Source organism: Dromiciops gliroides, chromosome 4 (assembly GCF_019393635.1).
Source record: "Dromiciops gliroides isolate mDroGli1 chromosome 4, mDroGli1.pri, whole genome shotgun sequence".
Taxonomy (NCBI): domain Eukaryota; kingdom Metazoa; phylum Chordata; class Mammalia; order Microbiotheria; family Microbiotheriidae; genus Dromiciops; species Dromiciops gliroides.
In genome coordinates this window covers 154,828,725-154,851,413 of record NC_057864.1, presented here as the reverse complement: position 1 = coordinate 154,851,413, position 22,689 = coordinate 154,828,725, and the positions used below count along the sequence as shown (strand labels likewise).

General features: G+C 37.8%; 1 protein-coding gene across 1 annotated transcript in view; it reads right to left on the bottom strand.

Moving 5' to 3' along the window:
• Window positions 1-3,143: 3,143 nt before the first annotated feature.
• Window positions 3,144-22,689, bottom strand: part of LOC122725355 (olfactory receptor 10J1-like) — a 66,994-nt gene continuing 47,448 nt past the window's right edge. Inside the window, 1 exon segment of the mRNA XM_043962435.1 lies at window positions 3,144-4,081. Within this exon segment, the coding sequence (XP_043818370.1) occupies window positions 3,144-4,081 (938 nt within the window).

Genomic DNA, 22,689 nt, shown 5'->3' with positions numbered 1-22,689 from the left:
GACCTTTATTAGAAAAAAAATATACTATAAATTTTCCTCCAATTTTCTACTTTCCTTATAAACTTGACAGCATTGATTTTAAAGGTTTATTGATTGATTAATCTACTGCAGACCATCCCTACCAATTCTGCTTTGCCCTTGAGTCCCAATCAATGGTGAGAATCAAGGGAGGTGGAAAAACAGTTTTGTCCTTCTCCATACCTTCTAATCCTCCCAACCTGCACCCTTATTTTTGTTGCTACCGATGGTGGTGGTGGCAGAATATCTATATAGTTTAGAAACTCTCTAAGAACCCTTATATTTCTAATGGTTATTGGATTTTATTCTGTTTTTTGGGGGTAATGCTTCTTTACCTTGTCAATAAGCTTGGGATAACATGATCTAGATTTGAAAGGAAAAGAAAGAAGGAAAAAGCATTTATTAAGTGCTTACTATATGCTAGGTACTGTGCTAAGTGCTTTTCAAATACTATCTCATGTGATCCTCACAACAACCCTGTGGGGTAGGTGCTGTAAGTATCAGCCCCATTTTAGAATTGAGGAAACGGAGGCAGAGGTTAAATGATTTACCCAGAGTCAAACAGTAAGTGTCTGAGGTTGAATTTGAATATAATTCTTCCTGTCTTCAGGCTCAGTGCTCTATCCATTGTGTCACCTAGGTTTAAATATCACTTTGTATATGTTGACACTGAGACTCATTGAGAGGGAATTACAACCAAAAATGAAATTAAGTTTTTTTTTTAAATTCTGTAGCTGTCAAAGTTTCTATACCGTGGTAAGGACAACTTCTGCCCCTGAACCACAACCATGTCTACATCCTAGACTATCTAGATGCCTTATATTCAAGTAAGTTCCCCTATGTCCAGCTCAGTCTCACATATCTCCCATTTAACTTTCCCTGTCCTCTCCTTTTCAGTCTTCCCCCTGTCAGACATAAAATTACTCATTCCCCAGGAGATGTTTCTATCTTTTGAGTCTCTCTTCCAATGAGCCTTCTCTAGGAATATCACACCAGGGACACCTAGGATTGTTTCCAGGTTACTAGGACTGGAGGCTGAGGCAGAACTGAGGTCTCTGTGTTTGAACTATGTACAGAGTCCTGGTGTGAGGGAAGAAAAAGGAAGGGGAAAGTATGGGCCCTCACCTATGGAAACTTACTGTCAGATAGGAAGGAGGGCAGCTCTCAGCAACAAAAATGCATGGAGTCCTCAAAAGATGTTCTGATAAAGGAAATAAAGGGTTCCCAATGTCTTGAGCTCCTCCCTCCCCCTGAAGCCTAGTTTTAAGTGAATATGGATAGCTCTTTTAGAATTCCTATACTCAAATGTGTGTCTAGTTCCTTTCAACACAACTTCTGTGAGGGCCTCTCCTTTTTGTCTCTACACTTCCAAGAATGATGAGAAACAACAGCCTACTCACTTTTCCCCACTCCTCGCTCTTTTTCTTGTTGTTGCTTTGGATTAGACCTGTAATTTCTTTGGTTTAGGGTACTCTGAATCAGGAAACTTCCCTTACCTATGTAGAGTCCCACCTGTTCTGACTTATGGTCTTACAGAAGCATAAATCTTATGCATGGGCCTTGAGATATCTAGGAATTTCCCAAGGGTAAAAAAAGCAATGTATGTCAGAGGCAGAATTGAAACTCAGGCCTTCTCTATGCTGAAGCTGTGCCAACTCTCACACTCTTATAGTAAGTTTCCCCTTCAAAGCAAGAATAAGCACTGAAGAGCATAGTGTTCTTCCTTCTTTGTGTCTCTCCTCTTTTCCTCTCCCTCTCGCTCCTTTCCTCTTCATCTCCTTCTCTCTATATCTTTTGCTCTGGCTCTCCTTCCTTCCTTTCCCTCTCCTTCTTCCCCCCTTCCTCTTCCATTCCCCTTCTCCCTCCCCATTCTCTGTGTGTGTGTGTGTGTGTCTCTCTCTCTCTCTCTGTGTATCTGTTCCCCCAGCCCCCCACTATTGGTTGACTTCCAGGTCTACAAACATGTTTTTAAAGGAAAAAAAATAATTCTACCAATTTTACAAACTGACTTATTCCAAGCCTTTTTATCTTTTAGACCTGGAGATTATGTGTATATAAATACATATATATGTATGTATGTATTTATATGTACATATTTTTATGTATATATTTATGTATATCTATATTGAGTATATATCATGGAAGGGTCATGAAAGGTTAGTGGTTTTTCCTCAATTCAAACATTTACTGATTGTTATTTTATTATTATCATTAATTTATTTTTTTAAATCACTTTAATCACAACCAGCCAAGGAGGAATCAAAGGTAAATAAGTTTAAAATTAAGTTTAGGATACCATCCCTTTTTTCATGGAAATTCCAGTCTAGTAAAATCTAACCTTAACATCTCCCTAGAAGCCATCAAATCCTATGTTAGACTTTACAGATTATGTCTTGCTCATCACCATGGAGCTGTATCTCTTATTTTGTCTGTATTAAGGCCCTTCCATTTCTACCTCTCACCTCTTTGGGCATTGATATTCTGGCTACTCATCTGATTGTTTCTATTAAGTTTATAATAATCCATCAAATAAAAATGCTCTCAGTCCCACAGTTTGTAGAAAGTGGCTAACTAAGCCTCAAAGAGTCATATGACATGAACACCAAGTGTATAAGACACAAAATATCAGACCAAAAATTCAGGAGTGGGTTGACTCTTTAATATCAAACTCATTAAAACCCTTAGTTTATTCTCCCTGGGAAAATGGTATTTAATATGGGTAAATATTGTTATTATTACTGATAATAAGTCAGTTATATCACTTTAAGGTTTACAAAGTGTTTCTGTCATAACAACCCTGTAAGTTGTACAGTGTAAGCATTATTACTCCATTTTATAGTGTAGGAAATTCATGTTTAGATGCTAAATGACTTGTCTATAATCACAGAGAAAGTAAATATTTAATCCAAGATTCAGACTCAGGTTCTCTGACTTCAAGTCTTCCACACGTTTTACTACATGTTCTAAGAATCATTATCCTCAAGTAGAAGCCATTATTGGCCATGCCCCACTGCTGACACTACTTAAATTCATGCTGTTCTACAGTGGGCCAGTCAGAAAAAAAAGATTTTCTAGTTTGTGGCAGATATACTGTCTTTTGACCTTGTGCCAAACTCACAGAGATGCTAGGATAGGGATTTCTTTCCCATAGCCCGGCGCAGGGCATCTTTGACCTCCTTATTCCTGAGAGTATATACAACAGGATTCAGCAGTGGAGTGAAAACAGTATAAGTCACTGAGATCAGTTGATCCTGGTCCCTGGTATTTTCTGACTTTGGCTTGAGGTAGGCAATAGAAGCACATCCATAATGGATAATGACCACAGTGATATGAGAAGCACACGTAGCAAAGGCCTTCTGCCGCCCCTCAGCAGATGCAATTTTTAGGATGGTGGAGATGATGAGGACATAGGAGATGAAGACCAAACCCATGGGCACTACAATCACTAATGAACTAATGATGAAGTTGATGATATCATGAATAGAGGTGTCAGCACAGGAAAGTTTCATTACTGGGAGGATATCACAGAAATAATGGGGTACTTTTGCTTCACAGAAGGGAAGTCTGAACACAGATGCAATCTGAACTGTTGCAACAGTCAGACCAATGCCACATGCGCCACATATTAACTTGGCACACATCTTCTTATCCATGATTACTGTGTACCTCAAGGGGTTGCAAATGGCCACATAACGATCATATCCCATTGCTGTGAGCAGGAAGCAATTGTTGATAGCTAAGGTGATAAAGAAAAACATCTGGGTAGCACAACCTGCTAAAGAGATGGGCTGGTTCAGACCGGTGAGGCTGGCCAACATTCGTGGGACAATTACCAATGTGTACAAGGTCTCAGAAGTGGACAGCATACTTAGGAAGAAGTACATTGGAGTATGGAGGTGACGGTCCATGCTGATGATGGTCACAATAACAGTATTGCCTGCAAGGGTTAAGATGTACAGAGCAAGGAACACCATGAAAAGTGTAATTTGGTGCTCCCCAAAACTGGAGAACCCTTGAAAAATAAACTCACTCACCTCTGAATAGTTTTCTCTCTTCATTGGATCTGAAAAATAAGAAACATAGATTTAGTCAATTGGTCATGTAATAAAAAAAAGCATACATTATTCAGAGAACTTTGTACTAACTAAGGGAAATGGAGATAATCCCAAGCTGTTCCTGGTATATTTGGAGAAACAGAACACATGTGTCAAAAATCTAACTTAGCATAACCAGAAAGAAATTTATGGTTATATGGGATTTCATAAAATTCTGCTGGGGGAGAAATGTAGTGATGAGAATTCAAAGTTAACCTTATTTGGAATTGTAGTGCCAGGAAAAGCAAGGTGCATTGATAAATGCATCGTATGAAGAAAGGGTTATGGACTTAGGGAAGAAAATGGAAGGATGAGAGAGTGAATAATAAAGGTTTTCAAATTTTTCTTGTTGTCACCCTGTCCTAGTCATTGTCATAGATGCAACCATAACTTCAGTATTTTCCATGGGAAAAACTCGTTTACCCATCTATACTTTTTGCTTCTCCCATTGTCTTTTTTTTATTTAGAAGTTAACATCCTAGAACTTGAAATGGTTCTAGAAATTATTTAGTTCAATGCCTTTACTTTCAAATGAGAAAACTAAAGTTCAGAAAGGTAGGGTGGCTTGTCTAAGGTTACATACATGCTTAACAAACTGCCCTTATTTCTCATTACAATCCAGACTCCACTCTTTGCTTGAGTCACACAAAACTACCCATTACTTTCTACTCAATTTTCACCCATTCCTTCCATGGAGCAATGCCACCTAGTTCATTCCCTAAACCCAGACCACTAGATGGCAATCTTTTCACCAAGTCATGGCCCACCTCCCTCCTTTAAAAGTGGACTCAGCTCTCTGCTTCTTCACACTAATCCTACTCATAATTCCAATTCTTCAGCCTATACCAAGTTTTTATGCAGCAAGGTAATATGGTGCTGTGGAAAGAGTCCTTATTCTGGTATCAAAATGATCCATGTTCAAATCCTGCCCTTGACCCTTGCTACCTGTGGGATTTGGGGCAAATCACCCTGGCTCCCTGTTTCTTGGTTTCATCATCAGTAAAATGAAGGCCCTGGGTTATAAAGCCTCTAGGTTCCTTACAGTTTAAAATCTGTATTCCTAAAATGTCTTGGTGAGATAGGCTATAGTGGGTTCTCTCTGTATTTTCAGGTTTCTCCAGATGGTATCTTTTTTTCTTTTGTGGAGCAATGAGGGTTAAATGACTTGCCCAGGGTCACACAGGTAGTAAGTGTAAGTATCTGAATACGGATTTGAACTCAGGTACTCCTGAATCCAGGGCCAGTGCTTTATCCACTGCATCACCTAGCTGCCCCTCCAGATGCTATCTTAATGTATATAATCATAGTTCTCTCATCTCTCTTATTAAATGGTGAGCTCTATGAGGGACTAATGCTCTTATAACATTAATAAAGAGCTCTATAAGAAGGGTGACCTCAGAGGCATTACTTTTCAAATCCTTTGTTCCCCTCCATCTTAGAAAGAAAATGAAATTCAAAAAGTATGGGAGCTGGCCCACTGGAGCAAAGCTCTGGCTTTAGGAGACAGTCCATTGAGGCAGAATCCATGAGGGCTTTTGCCCAATCACAGGCCCCTCACCTTTGAAAAGCAGAAAAGAATGAGAGAATATAAAGGAAAGAGTACAGGATGTGGAGTCAAGATATGTGGGTTTATATCCAAGCTATGAATTTATTACCTGATCATGAGAAAGTCTTTTAAGTTCTTTGGGACTTTATTCTCTCATTTATAAAACAAGTGAAGTTATTTGTCCTACAAACTACAAAAGATTGTGCCTTAAAAGATGCATAGTAAACCTTAGGGAGTTCCAGAAATGAGAGCTGTGTTCAAGGGTTAAAACACAGCAAAAAACAAGTCTTAATTTGACATTTTGTTGAAGATATTGGCATGTCATATCTTTGAATGAATATTAACAATGCATCCTCTGTCAGAAGAAGCATTAGGCAAGAGTGAAAGACTGAGGAGGAAAGGACAAATGAATGGACTTGTTTTAGCTGAGAGAAGGGAGGGTTGAAGGAGAGAAAAATGTCATCCTTCAAGTCTCTAAAGACATTTTATGGGAATGGTGACTTAAGAATCTTTATTTCTACTGAAGATAGACCAAGAGAATATTAACTCTTACTGTGTAAGGACAAATTTAGGTCAGACATAAGGAAGAACTTTCTGTTGACAACCAGTATGAAATGTGAAAGGTTAATTGTATTAGGTTGGAGAATTTTTGCCTCTGAAGATCCTTACAAATATGGGAATGAAGTCATTGAAAAAAGATAAAGTAAAATTCTGTGTGGAGATTAGGTGGTAGAGTGAACAGAGTATCTGTCTTGGAGTCTGGAAGACGTGAATTTGAATGTAGCCTGAGACTCTTACAAAATATATTACTCTGGGTTAGTCATTTAATCTCTCTGCCCCAGTTTCCTCATCTATGAAATGGGAACAATACTAGCACCCAACTCCCAGGGCTATTGTGAGGATAAATTGAGATAACATATATAAAAATGTTTGTTATGATAATGGTAAAGAAGAGGGAGAAGTTTGAATACCCTCAATAACTCTAAGCTTTATTCTGTGGTGCATTATTGAACAAGGAAGAAGAAGGCACACTGCTATCACTAAGAGAATTATCTTCCTGGTGATAAAGGGAATGGGGGAGATGATGAGAAAAGAAAGGAGTTGGGTAAGAAGAGAGGAAATTGAATGTAGCAAGACTTAGTATGATAGGATCACAGATCTAGAGTTGGAAGGTGCTTCAAGCAAAAATCATCTAGTCTAATTTGCCTCATTTTATAAATATGAAAACTGGGGACAAGAAAATCTAAGTGGCTAACCCAAGGTCACAAAAGTAATAGAATTACAACCTCTCTCTCCCTAACAACCTCAAAACCCATTGACACAAAAAGAAAGCAAAGTCACAGTGATGTGTGGCCTCATTAGGGGTATTGGGGTCTACTCTGCTTTCCTTAGATCCTGAATCTCCTCATATTTTAGTCATGTGAAGGAAAAATGTAATAAAAATATTACCTCCCTTTGTCTTGGGTTCTAGATTTCCAACTAGGAGTAACAGAAGGAAAGTCTTCCTGAATTCAGAACTCCCCGCAGAGGGCATTTTTTTTTTCCTAGGCTGGTAGAGAGAAGCCATTTGCCATTAGAGAGTGATAATCTCTGTGGTAAAGATGCTGCTGTCATTTACTTCATACTATGAGCATCTCATTGTAAGGATAGTCTTCCACCATTTTCAAACTGCTTAGTTTATTACTTATTTACCTGGTAGTTTAAAATATATTTTTGTCATTTATTGTCTATCACTATAGCAAGAATGGCATGAGGGAATGTGAAAATCAATATGGCATACCCATCTCGAGAAACTACGACTAAGAATTCAGGGGGACTTTAAGAAATTGTCACTCACTGCTACCAAAGACCACTCATTTCTATTGGCCCACATCAAAGGGGAGGAGAGGGTTTATCCCCAACCAGGAAAGTTTAGGAAGAATTGAAGTAACTGTTACCTATTCAGAGAAAAACAAGAGAGAGTGTCCGGTCTCCAAGAAGCCCTGATAGGAGAAATTTAAAATTAAATCCAAGGAGAAACCAGCTCTCCTGGGGCCAGAGTGGACCTCCAACCACAATTATGAAATGAGAGGTCAAAGCCATTGGCTCTTGTAGCCTAAGAGTTTCATAAGGGAGAGATGGAGTCTGTTCAAATCTGAATTTCAAGCATCTTTGGTTGTTTGGCCTCCAGATGAGGATGAGATAGGTCTGTCCCAAAGCTCCAGGGAACTTCCCCTAGAGTACCTATCACTCAGAGGCACAGGGGGTTAGGCAATACAGAGTCTGACTCCCCTTCTCTGGAGGCCTCATTAAGAACTTAAGAAAGGAAAGCTGTTTCCATTTAATTTCTGATTATCAAAATCACTTGAGTTGAAGAAATCAGGCCCATCAGAGAAAATGAGAAAGTGTACCATAGTGGATATTAGATCCAAGTTACAGTTGTCCCAGTGACATGTGGGACTCATGACAAATCATTTAACCTTTCAGTGCTCATCAATTATCTAAGATCACACATTTCAGAGAATGTGCTGATCTGAATTGGTAGAAAGTTTCCATACTAAGAGTTCCCTAGACCAATGAAATCACAGATCTATTCCCTGCAGAAATTTTATGCTAAAAATAAACACTAGCATATCTCAGAGATATTGCAAATTTGGTTCCAGACCATCACAATAAAGTGAATATCACAATAAAGTGACTCACACAATTTTTTTTTTATTTCCTAGTGCATATAAAAGTTATGCTTATGCTATACTGTAGTCTATTAAAGTGTGTCTAAAAATGTACATACCTTAGTTAAAATACTTTATTGCTAAAAAAAATGCTAATCATCTGAGCCTTCAGCTAGTTGTAATTTTTTTTCCTGGTGGAGGGTCTTGCCATGATGTTGATGGCTGCTAAGTGTGATGGATGCTGAAGATTGAGATGGCTATGGCAATTTCTTAAAATAAGGCAACAACGAAATTTACTGGGCATCAATTGACTCTTCCTTTCACTTGAATACTCACAGTTCATTGTAGGGTTATTAATTGCCCTAATTTCAATATTGTTGTATCTCGGGGACTATTGAGGCATGAGGAGAGGGAGAAAGATGGAGCAATGGGGGTTATTGGAATAGTCAGAACACACACAGCATTTACAGAGTAAGTTTGCTGTCTTATAGGGGTGTGATTCATGGCACACCAAACAATTTACAATAGTAATATTAAAGATCGTGATCACAAATTATCATAGCAGATATAATAATAATAATAACAACAATGGAAGTTTGAAATATTGATGAGAATCATCAAAATGTGACCAAAATGAGAACTGGTGAAAAATTTGGTGAGAATCATCAAAATGTGACACAGAGATAAAAAATGAGCAAATACTGTTGGGAAAATGCTGTTAAAATCTTGCTTGATACAGGGTGGCTACAAATATCCAATTTTTAAAAAATGCAATATCTTCAGAGTGAAATACAGTGAAGTACAATAAAATGAAGTATGCCTGTACAAACATAGAAGACATATGCCAAGGGAATTCCAATTGCTCTAACTTTCAGCCTCTGGATCTAAGAACAACTTTTTTCCCCTTAGCAGGTTCACTCAGATTATAAATAATAGCAAAAATATCATGTATATCATATTTGTAGATATCACAAAGTCAATATATTGGATGATAAGATAAAGATTCAAAGGATGGTAACAGGCTAGAATGATGGGCCAAATCAAGTAAGATTCCATTTAATAGGAATAAGTACAAGGTCCTATACTTGGATTTTAAAAATGAAATGGACAAGTAAGGAATGTCCAGAAATGAGTTCATGTAAAATAAACAGGCCAACCATGATGGCACAAAACCAAAACAAAACAAAATTTTACATAAATATGTCCAAAACACATAAAATAATCAATACCAACAAATCAGGAAACAAATATCCCCATCCCAGGAAAAAAAAATAAAACACCAAAGAGACTATATCTGAACACTCAAAGAGGAAAAAGTCTCATTATTAACAAACTTATAAGTGAACCTTATCAAATATTTAAAGAGCTACTAGTTTGTATGCTACTTAAATTGGTCTTATAAATAAAGAAGATACTCTTATACAAACTCTTTTATGGTATAAATATAGTCTAGAGATCAAATCAAAGAAAGATAAGCCAGAGAAAGAGCTATTGACCAACATAATTAAATATATTTATGAAATTTTCCATTTAAAAATGAACAAAAAGACTATTTTGGGGGATGTTGGGGAGGCAGGACTGGTGATTTAATTAACTGATGTACATTTGTTTGTTTGTTTGTTTGTTTTTCAGCAACAAACATTTATTTTATTTTCCAGTTACATGTAAGGGTAGTTTTCAACATTCATTTTCATAAGATTTAGAGTTCCAAATTTTTCTCCCTCCCTCCCTCCCTATCCTCCCCCCTCCACAAGATCGCAATCAGGTTATATATGTACAATCCATAAGTGTTCTTTTTATCAATTCTTTCTATGGGGGTGCATAGTAAGCTTCCTCATTAGTTCCTTGGGATTGTCTTGGATCAATGCACTGCTGAAAGTAGTTAAGTCCTTCACAATTGCTCATTGAACAATACTGCTGTCACTATGCACAATGTCCTTACAGTTGTGCTCACTTCACTATACATTAGTCTTTCCAGGTTTTGGGGGGATCATCCTGTTTGTCATTTCCTGTAGGACAAGACCATTCCACTACAATCATATAGCACAGATTTTTCCATCATTCCTCAATGGATAGACATTCCCTTGATTCTCAATTCTTAGCCTCCACCAAGAGTTGTTATAAATATTTTTTGTACAATATTTCTCCCTTTTCTCTTTTTCATGATTACTATTGTTAACTGTTTCCCCGCCATCCTATTCCCTTTCCCATGATATTTATTCCTTTTTTTTTTTTTTGGTGAGGCAATTGGGGTTAAGTGACTTGCCCAGGGTCACACAGCTAGGAAATGTCAAGTGTCTGAGGCCATATTTGAACTCAGGTCCTCCTGAATCCAGGGCCAGTGCTCTATCCACTGCACCACCTAACTGCCCCAATATTTATTCTATTATCCATCTTCTTTCATCCTATCACTCTTCAAAAGGGATTTGCTTCTGTCTGTCTCCTCCCCCACTCTGCCCTTCCTTCTTTTGCCCCTCTCTCTTTATCCCCTTCCCCTCCTATTTTCCTGCAAGGTTAGAGAGATTACTCCACCCAATTGAGGGTGTACATTATTCCCTCCTTGAGCCAATTCTAATGAGATTGAGGTCTTTGAGCCAATTCTGATGACTATTAGGCTCATTTACTGCCCAGATTAAATAGATTACTCCACCCAGTTGGGTGTGTCTGTTAGTCCCTCCTTGAGGCAGCTCTGATGAGTTTAAGGTCTTTGAGCCTTTTCTGATAAGTGTAAAATTCATTTACTGCCCTGCTCCTCTCCCATCTCTTCCCTCACCCCATAAGCCTTTTGCTATTTCTGTTATTTCTGTTATTTCACCTCTGCCCTTCCCCTCCCCCAGTGAATTCCCTTCACCCCTCAATTTAACCCTAAAGATGTCATTACCTAGCTAAGTGACACAGTGGACAAAGCATCACCCCTGTACCCAGGGGGATCCCAGCCAAAACCTGGCCTCAGACACAAGACAGCCTCCCACTGTATGACCCCAGGTATGTCCCCCAGCTCCAATTTTTTATGGTTCTCTAGGGTCTTGTATTTGAAAGTCAAATTTGCCATTCAGTGCAGGTCTTTTCATCACAAATATCTGAAAATCTTCTTTTTCATTAAAGTCCCATTTTTTCTGCTGAAAGATAGTGCTGAGTTTTGCTGGGTAGGTGATTCTTGGTTGTAATCCCATTTCCTTTGCCCTTTGGAATATCATATTCCATGCCCTCTGGTCCTTCAATGTAGAAGCTGCTAGATCTTGTGCTATCCTGACTGGGGCTCCACAGTACTTGAATTCTTTCTTTTGGGCAGCTTGCAATATTTTCTCCTTGACCTGAGAGCTCTGGAATTTGGCTATAGCATTCCTAGGAGTTTTCCTTTTTGGATCTCTTTCTGGAAGTGATCGGCAGATTCTTTCAATTTCTATCTTAGCTTCTTCTAGAATTTCAGGGCAATTTTCCCTGAGAATATCTTGGAAGATGGTGTCTAAGCTCTTTCCTTGATCATGGTTTTCTCGTAGACCAATAATTTTCAAATGATCTCTCCTGGACCTATTTTCCAGGTCGGCAGTTTTTCCCAGAAGATATTTCACATTGCCCTCTATTTTTTTATTCATTTGGATTTGCTTTATTGTTTCTTGGTTTCTAATAAAGTCACTGGCTTCCATTTGTTCAATCCTAATTCTTAGGCAATTATTTTCATCAGAGAGCTTCTCTACCTCCTTTTGCATTTGGCCAATTTGACTTTTCAAGCTGTTGACTTTTTTCTCATGTCTTTCCTGCATCTCCCTTATTTCTCTTTCCATTTTTTCCTCTACCTTTCTACCTTTATCTTCAAAGTCCTTTTTGAGCACCACTATGGCCTGAGACCAATTCATATTTTTCTTGGAAGCTTTAGATATAGGGGCCCTGATGTTGACATTTTCCTCTGAGGGTGCCCCTTGGTCTTCCTTGTTACTGAAGAAACTTTCTATGGTCCTCACCTTTCTCTGTCTGCTCATCTTGCCTTTGTTTTATTAGACTTTTAGCTCCTTAAAGTGGGGTACTTTTTCCAGGCTGCAGTATCCCAAGCTTAAGAAGTCCCAGGTGGTATGATTTAAGGAGAATCAGGTTCTTCACTCACCTGGCCTGTTCCCTGGTCCTTAGATGACCCCAGACCAACGTGCTAATCAACCAGCTTTGTGTGTTCTGGTTGTTGGCTCTTATGAGCCTGTGCCCATCCCCCACCTAGGCCACTGCTACTGGAGCCTACCTCCTGGTTCTCAGCAGGGGTGTAAAATCCAAGTTCTGCCTTAGCACCAGCATAGATCCCTGTAGTCTCCCCACTGTCCAGGGCTCAGCACACTCACCACACTGTGAGCTTATTTCCAGACAACACTGGTGCTTCAGCTGATTCAGAGGCTCTGGGGGTCTGCTTCTCTGGTGAGGCCTTCCTGGGACTTGATCTGTGTTAGGGTGACTGTGGGGTTGGGCTCGACTCCTGTATTGGCACAGCAGCTCCCTCCTTCTGGTGACTTCAGCACATTCTTCTTTGAGTTTTGCTGCTCCAGGCATTTTCCTATGGTATTATTTGGATGTTTTTTTGAGCAATCATGTCTTGAGTTCAGGAGCTCCAATTGATGTAACTTCTGATGAGGACATTCCTACCAATGAAGAACAGTAACTGCTTTGCAATTTACAATTTTAATAAGTTGATGAGGCATTCATGAAGTCACACTGAGAGGTTGACCAAGGATTATATAGCCAGAATTTGTCAAAAGTGGGACTTGAACTCATGTCTTCCCAACTTCAAGGTTATTTTTCTATCTACTAAAGCATACTACTTCACAAAATGAATGATTATTACATATAATGATCTATGGCAACTATCAAAGACTCACGATAAACAGTGCTATCTACTTCCAGAAAGAACTGATGAACTCTCAGTTCAGATTGAAAGATTTTTTCAAGTCCTTAATTTTTCTTGCTTTTTTTTGGTAACATGGCCAATATGGAAATATGTTTTGCATGACTTCACATGTATAATGGGCATCATACTGTTTGCCTTCTCAATGGGGAAGAAAGGGCTGGAGGGAGACAGAGAATTTATAATTCAAAATTTAAAAACTTATTACTACTATCCAAAAACATTTTTAAAAATTTTGACTACATTGTATTTATACCAAGGATGCTTCAACTTCAGGAAAAACAATGAGTATAATTATATGTTAACAAATATATGATGATATCAAAAGATATTAAAGGGAAATGTCATATGACAAAATATAGAATTCATTTAATTTTTTAAATGAAAAAGAAAAGTAACAGAAGAGCCCCTTTAATATAATAAAAATATCTAAAAATTAAGAACTAGTATTTTCTTTTAGTGAGGCAATTGGGGTTAAGTGACTTGCCCAGGGTCACACAGCTAGTAAATGTTAAGTGTCTGAGGCCAGATTTGAACTCAGGTACTCCTGACTCCAGGGCCAGTGCTCTATCCACTGTGCCACCTAGCTGCCCCAGAACTAGTAATTTTGAAATAGAAAAATACTTGGGTTTTTTTCCAGTAAGATGCCTTGACTAGTACTAGAAATACTTGCAGTAGCAATAAATTAACAAAAAGAAATGAAAACAGTATGCATTGCCAAGGAGGAGGAAAAATTATTCCCATGTATAGACATGGTGGTATATTATCATGATGGTTAAATAAGAAAACCACAGAGAATCAACATCAAAAATCTTGAGGCAATAGTTTCAGTAAAGTAATATGATATAAAATAAATGAAAAAAGGTCAAGGTGATTGAATAAAGCCAGGTACTTACTTATCTGAGCTCTTCCAAATTTCCCTCCAAAGAAATTTAAAATAACTGCTCAAAACAAATTATGGAGCAGCAGAACCAACAAAAGATCAGGGTGACAGATTTTTCCAGCCCATGACAACTTAGAAGGTTAGCAAAAAAGGTCAATCTCACAAGGATGAGAATGGAAAACAGGATATACCCCTGCATGCCAGCAGCAGGCCTTGGGGGAAGCTGCATTGGAAACATTTTCCAGAGATCTCAGCCCACAGAAGGCAAGGGGTTTGCCCCACCAGAATGAAGAAAATTATAGTGAAACTTTGCTGGCATTAGGTGCAGGACTCTTGAGTTACCCATACATGGTTCCAGGTCACAAGCCAAGGATAAAGACAAGCATTAGGACAACAGAGTTGTAACCACAGGGAACTGGGGGCTCTGGTAACACTTCTAAAGTGGAAAAGAGTGCTTGTTTTCACTCATAGACAAAAGCATAGGCCAGGAGATCAGTGACCACACCTCTCCTTATATCATACCACATTAGAAGAACCAAAAACTTACAGATACCTCAGAATTATCTATGAAAGCAGCAGCACAAAACCCATGAAATTTGGGAAAGTGTCCCTTCCAACCTGGGAGCAAAGCACAACTTAAACTTGAAATTAAAAGTCAGGAAATAGGCTGAAAATATGAGCAAAAAACAAGAGGGAATTGAGAAAGGCAAACCAAGTAGAAGGCTATTGCAAGAGTCGAAGTGAGAGGTGGCAAAGACCTGAATTAGAATGCTGGTTGCATGAATGGAGAGAAAACAACAGATGTGGGAGATATTGTAGAAGTAGCATTTATAATATTTGACAACCTATTCCATTTGTGAGATGAGGGAGAACAAGAAGTTAAGGATAATTCTGAAATTATGAGCATGGGTGACTGGAAGGATGGTGTTGTTCTTGACAGAAATAGATAAGTATTTTCTGATCCTCATATCTACTAGTTCTTCCCCCATAAAATTATTATGTATATATCTTGTATGTACTTATATATCTAAATGCCCATTATGATAGCATATAAATTCCTTGAGATCAAGAGCTATTTTATTTCTGTCTATATCCCTAGTGACTGGCATGGTATCCAGCACACAGTAGGTACCTAATGTTGATTGGTTCATTGCCCTTGTCTTGAATCTCAGCTCTGCCCCTGTATACTACCTGTGTAACCTTGAGAGGCGCACATGGTACAACTTCTTGGAGGAATAGGTGAGAGTGAAATGACAGGTGGACACCAAAGGTGGATGAGCAGGCCTGGAAAGGATTCAGCAAGCCCACACACCAGAGATGCTAGTCCTGCCTGAGTAACCCATATACCCTTTGGCAAAGAGTAAGCACTTAACAAATGCTATTTTATTCATTATTCATTCATTCATTCATTCATTCATTCATTCATATTCTATTTCTGTAATCATAGTACCCCCACATCTTCCTCTTTCTTATCATCTATTTTTTTCTTTTTCTTCTGATCTTCATCTTTCTCTTTGGCCTTCAGTTTTTTCATCTGTAAAATGAAGAGTTTCAATATATTCACATGATATACTACATGTAACCAGCACTAAACCACATTTAAGATCCATACAACCATTGACCTTTGCATTCTTCTTTTCATATACCTTGACAACTTGTGCATAACTCTTCCCTCCTCTTGTACCCCCTCCATTTTATTTTTTTTTTGCTTTTTTGTTTTTTTAGTGAGGCAATTGGGGTTAAGTGACTTGCCCAAGGCCACACAGCTAGTAAGTGTTAAGTGTCTGAGGCTGGATTTGAACTCAGGTACTCCTGATTCCAGGGCCGGTGCTCTATCCACTTCACCACCTAGCTGCTCCCACCCCCTCCATTTTATAACTTCTTTCTCTGGATATAACAATAGAATTAATAATATCATTCTGTCTGGTATGAAGAAGGCATGGTGATTTATTCCCTTCTATTTATCATCCCTGTTATCTCTCAAACCAAAACACCTTTCCCTGTTTCTACTCCTCTCCATGTGTTAACCCTTGTTTAAATGTAAATTTCTTAAGGAATTGTACTGTATTGCTTTTGTATTTATGTCCTTTCACTTCACCCAGTCCTTGGCAAAGAGTTGTTATTTGTCCTTTGTTTTTTGAATGACATTAAGATGTGTTGGGTGGTGTCTTGACTTTCACATGAATTGGGTTTAAGTGAGGCAGAGATGTACAAAGTCATCAGCCTTACTGTCTTTTCCAGAGTCATCAAAGTCAAGTGGCAAGACAAAAGTCAAAATGATTGGTCACGGCCTAGATTGTAGTGGATAATGTTAGCATTTTTTTATATCTGACCAAGCTCTAAGTGCTCCATGGTTTCTACTTCAGCTGCCTTCATGGACATTGGAAGAAATTGTTCTCATCCGTATAATCCTCCAGGGGAAGTGCTTGGAATATACATCCCCCTAACTCACAGACAGGTTTGAGGCTTGTTTGATTACCTTCAACCAGATTGAGTTCTTTTACCAAGATGGTTTTACAACAGTGTGGCCACTGCATATGCTACAACTTCTTGGAGCCACAGGTGAGAGGTGGACAACAAAGGTGGATGAGCAGGCCTGGAAAGGACTCAGCAAGTCCACACACCAGAGGTGCTAGCCCTTCCTGAGTAACCTATATACCCTTTGGCAAAGAGTAAGCACCTAGCAAATGCTATTCATTCATTCATTCATTCATTCATTCATTCATTCATTCATTCATTCATTCATTCATTCCTATTATATTTATTTAATCACAGTACCCTCATCTCCCTCTTTCTTCTCTAGTCTTTTTTTTCTTTTTCTCCTGATTTTCATCTTTCTCAAATCCTTCTCAAATTCTTCTCTTCCCTTATCTCTAGCCCTTTTCCTTCAGATTAAATCATCCTATACAACTTCTTTTAAAGTCCACCCAAATTTTCCCTAACCAGCTAAATTTCTTGCTTTCTTCACAATTGCAAAGGCCTCCAAATCACCTCCATAGTTGCTTCTATTACTGTTCCTTTTCCATCCACCTGGCTCATCCTTTTCCTTCACAACTATATCCCATAAAAACTAGAAGTATAGTCTGAATTGATGCTGAATAAAGAAATACCTATCCAAACAAATTCCACAATGATTTGAATCATGTAAGTGAACACAAAACTAAAAGGAAACAAAGTTCATGACAAATACAACAGATAATGTTGCTTCCAAACTACACACCCTTCCTCTGTTAACAAATGGTAATTTTATTTTTTTTTTTTGCAGGGCAATGGTCGTCAAGTGACTTCCCCAAGGTCACACAGCTAGTAAGTGTCAAGTGTCTGAGGCCAGATTTGAACTCAGGAACTCCTGAATCCAGGGCTGGTGCTCTATCCACTGCGCCACCTAGCCGCCCCCAACAAATGGTAAACTACATAGTACCCAGGGAAACCTCACTATTAGAATATGGTTCACCTAAGACCGAGTTATCTCAAGTTCAATGAAACCTGCATGTTCCAACCAACTAAAATAACATAATTCACAAATCTCCTTTAATGTATTGACTTTTACTAGTCAGCCAGAGGACAAAATTAATTCAAAATAAAGATATTTAACAAAATATCAGAGTGAGAAAGGTAACAAGAGAACATTTTCTCCCAAAATTAAGTAAGTGCCATCAGTGGGAAGAGTGTATACCACTAGGAAGCACACAGACACATGTCCAGGATACATTTGATTGTCTTTTTTCTAATTTATCAGGGCTCCCAATGTATTCTGGTAATGTCATTGGGTTGTTCCAACTAATCTTGCTTCCTACTAGTCTTGGGTGGAATATATTCTCTGTCAGTTTTGTATTTTCTGTTAGGTATGTGGGTATGGCCTATAGTATCTTCTGGTAATTACTGTCTTCTGGTCAAATGTGATGACTGCTGGATAATAATAATCCATTGGCCCCATGATCACTGGTAGTTGCGGACAAGGACAGCTCAACTGGGTAGGAAATTGTGATACTTTTCTTTGCATCCAACCTTTGACATCACTAGAAATCCTTAGCTCATTATCTCTTAATGTAAAAAATCCTAAACCCTTAATTACATTTTTTCTTGCAAAGACAAAGTTTTCACACACTTATCATTAGGAAAAAACTCTTCTCTGCTCCCCCCACCCCAAGTAAACTTTGTAGGTCTGTAGGCTCTAACAAGCTTAGTTCATTTTCTTTGAAGGAAAGTTCTCATCCTAGACCCTGAGTATTTTTGAAGACAAAACAGACAGACAACCAAGTAGTGCCCATAAGAATTGTCTCTTTTGTAATTTCAATCTCCTCCTCACTAAGCACAATGTCCCTGTCCTAAGCTTCTATTTAATTTAAGATTAGAAAATCTTTGTAATTCCCTATTTAATATCAATTGTTAAACACACCTATTTAGCATAATTTTAGGGGGTGACATTCCAACAAATTGGCAAAGCCTATTGAGATCTAAAGTTTTCTCAACCCTGGGATTCCTTTGGTCTTCCATGAAAATGAATTAGAAGGGGAAAGGAAAAGAAACAAAAGCCTACACATAAAATTATTTCAAGGAATTGCCATCTATTGAAATTCTTTATTTCAAATTCCCGCTTATATTATTGTGTGGCAAGCCAAGACTCTCTAGGTTCTGAGAACTACCATATTTATAAAAATAAGCAATTATTCATAGACATTCATAAATGCTATGTCAGGCAGTATTGCTTAACTAATTTATTATCATTATTATTATTTTATCACAAGTTATTTATGGGAGTAATTTTTTGGGGGGTGGGGCAATGAGGGTTAAGTGACTTGCCCAGGGTCACACAGCTAGTAAGTGTCAAGTGTCTGAGGTCGGATTTGAACTCAGGTCCTCCTGAAACCAGGACCAGTGCTTTATCCACTGTGCCACCTAATGTCCCCCTAGTAAGTCTTAACAAAAGCACTATTAAGTGTGGATAAAGGGTTGGACTTGGAGTCAGGAACACCAGGTTCTAAGCCCTTTCTCTAACAAATAAATGCTGGCCATGAACCTACATTCAAGTCAGCACTCAGTGCCTCAGAAAACACTCAAGAACCTACATTACAGACAGATCAATTGCTAATCTGCTTTGTAGAGGAAGTTTCCACATCAAAAGTTCCCTTTGCCAGTAAAATCATATACCTAGCCAAAAAAAAATATAGTTTGTTGTGAGGTAACCAATGTATGAGAATAAACAAACAATTAAAATTATTTTAGAAGGGAGAGGTGGGGAGTGGTTCATGGGTTGTAAAGCACAATATTATCAGCAATGTCATGTGGCAACTGAAAACATCATGTGATTGTAAGATATATTGATAAAGTCACAGTGTCTACAATGAAGGAGGTGAGACTCCCACTCCACTCTGTCAGGCCACATCTGGATCTCTAGGTAACAGATTTAGAGCTAGCAGAGACCTTACAGCCATTAAAAATAAATAAATGAGGAAGCTGCAATCCAGAGAGAAATAACCGAGCCACGGTCATAAAGTGCAGAAGTAAAAATATCAGAATTTGAACCCTGGTCCTCTGACTCCAAACCCATCACTCTTTTCACTGTCCCCTACTGTGGTAATCTGTCCAATTTAGGGCACTGCCTTTTAGGAGGCACATAGCAACAGCATGAATGGTTCTTGAGGAGGAATAAGGAGTGGTGAGGAAACTTCAAACTCTGCTATATAAAGATTGATTGAAGGGATGAGAGGTGTTTAGTTTTCAGCAGAGAAGGTTTAGGTAGCTAGGTAGTCTAGTGGATAGGAGTGTTGGACTTGATTTCAGGAAGATCTGAGTTCAAATTCTGTTTCTAAAACAAACTAGTGACCCTAGGAAAATTACTTAACCTTTCTCAGCCTCAGTTTCCTCAATTGTAAAATGGGGTAACAATAGCACCTACCTCAAAGTATTTCTCAAGTCAAATACTAGCCATGTGACCCTGGGGAAGCCTCAGTTTCCTTGACTTGGTGTTAGGAAGATGAATTTCAATCCTGCTTCTAAAATTAGCTGTGTCATCCTGGGCAAATTACTCAACTTCTCTCAACCTCAATTTCCTCATCTGTAAAATGGAAGTAATAATAACATGTATCTCACAATGTTGTGAGGATCAGATGAGATAGATAACATATGTAAAGTGCTTTGCAAGTCTTAACATACTATGTGAGTAGTAATTAGTATTTGGTAGATGTCTTTAAATATTTAAAGGATTTCCATGTAAAATGAGATTCAAGTTTTTTTCTGCTTGATCCCAGAGAGGAGACATAGGACCAATGGTTGAAAACTAGAAGAAAACAGATTTAGACTCAAAATATGGAAAATATTATTTGGTCACCCAGGTAATAGAGCATTGGACCTGGAGTCAAGAAGACATGAGTTCAAATGTGGCCTCAGACACTTACTAGCTGTGTAACCCTGGGTAAATCACATAACCTTGTTTGCCTCAGTTTTCTCATCTGTAAAATGAGCTGGAGAAGGAAATGACAAACCACTTTAGTATCTTTGTGAGTCCAGATGGAGTCACAAAACAACTCAAAAACAACAACAAAGAAAATATTCCTAAGAAATAGACCTGTACAAAAGCAGAAGGAGCTAGTGACTTCTTCATTACTGGAGGTGTTCAACTGTTATAGGGTGAAAAACAGTGGAAATGTCTAAGAGGAAGTTTGTGAATCAGGTAGAAATTGGACTAGAAATTGTTTGAGGTCCCTTGCATCTAGTCTCTACTTATCTCATGGTATAAGTAGAAGGAGGTATGGATTTGAAGTTGGAACACTGGTCTTGAGTTCATTCAATTTTACTTCATTCAATTCAGCAAGAATGCATTCGATTCCTAATACGTGAAAGAGGGAGAGTATTAAGCACTGGGGATGCATAGATAAAAAGGAAATAGTCTCTGTCATCAAGGAGCTTATATTCCATTTTGCAGGACTGTGTAATATATTTACAAGTGACTAAATACAAAATGTATATGGAGAGTAAGGCAAAGTAGTTTTAAGAGAAAGAGAATAAAAAATAAATAAAAAGAAAAAGAATGCTAAGTACTGAGGGATGGGGAAGGAGAAGATGGGAAGATCAGAACAAACCATTTGAAGGAGATGGAACTGGATCTCTGATTTGAAAAAACAAAAAAAAACTAGGGATCCTATAAGACAGACATTAAGATGGATTATCTTCTGGCAATGGGGGACTGACTACTCATATTCAAAGGCAAAGAGATGGAACTTAGAATGCAATGTATGGGGACCCTTGAAGACCATTTACTCCAACCATCTCATTTTCCAGATAAAAAAGTGAGGCACAAACATGGTAAGTGAATTCCCAGACCTTACTACCTTTTCTCATAGTGTTTCTAAATTCCTAATAGATGTTAATATTTGGGATTTGGGAATTCCTAAAATCATGTTATCCTGTATTTTCTTAACATTTTATTTCTGTATTTAAAAATAATAATGAATGACAGTGAAACATTCTTCTGTAATAATGTTACATTAAAAGTTTCATAGATTTTTCTATAAAAAAATGTGATAACAAATGCATGATTTATTGTTATTGTCAATGAATATATTTTGACAATTTTAAACATATCTGTCAATGAGCTGACTGATTTCCTTTATCTTTCTTAAATTACTTCAAGCATCCTTCATACTTTACTCATTATTATTGCTATCTTAAAATTTATTTAATAAATAGAAATATTAAATTAAGTAGTATTTATGAAAAGTCAATAAGTCAATCTGTAAACATTTGCCAAATGCCTACTATGTGCCAGGTATTGTGCTAAGCACTGGGACTGAAGCCTATCCGCAATATTCAAACACCAGAAAACTCTAGCAAACATTATTGGGTAGTATTCAAATGATATAATATTCAGATACCCTAGCAAGGCTCTCAGCACTACACAGAATCAATCACATGTAAAAATTGCCAATTTGAGGAATTAATTTGCTTCCAAAACTTGTAATTTCTTGGAACATCACTCGTAGGGTTTGTATAAAAATATACTGAGTATAAACTTATTAATATTTATTTTGCTTGAAAGAATGACTCACTTAACAGCAAACAGGGTCATGATCACACACTTATAACATGGCAACAGCTACAAGCAAAACTGATTAGATTATAATCACTTTTCTCCTGTGTGCTTCTATCTCAGTTCCCAGAAATGTTGTGCATGTCCTTGGTAACTGCTCTTACTTTTGACTTGACGTCAATGAATTTCTTTGAATCAGTAATGTCTCCATGTTGATCATTAAACTTTAATTCTCACAGGAGAATTATACTACTTTTTCCCAATTTTTCTACTGATTTTTCTTATGATTGGGATTTGTAAAAAAAAACATGTAAATTTCCAAAGAAATGAAATGAGTGGAATTAGGCTTAATAAAGACCTTTGTCTATTCCCTCTTATACATAATATCGAGACTGGTTTTCCTAAATATCCCAAATCATAAATGGTTCTTTATTGCTTCAACATAATAGCAAGCTGGTTTAACTGGAATATAGATTATATGAAGGTGAATAATGCACAATAAGTGCAGAAGGTAGTCTGAAGCAAAATTGTAAAGGACTTTAAATGCCAAACAGGGGATTTTGGATTTGATTCTAGAGACAAG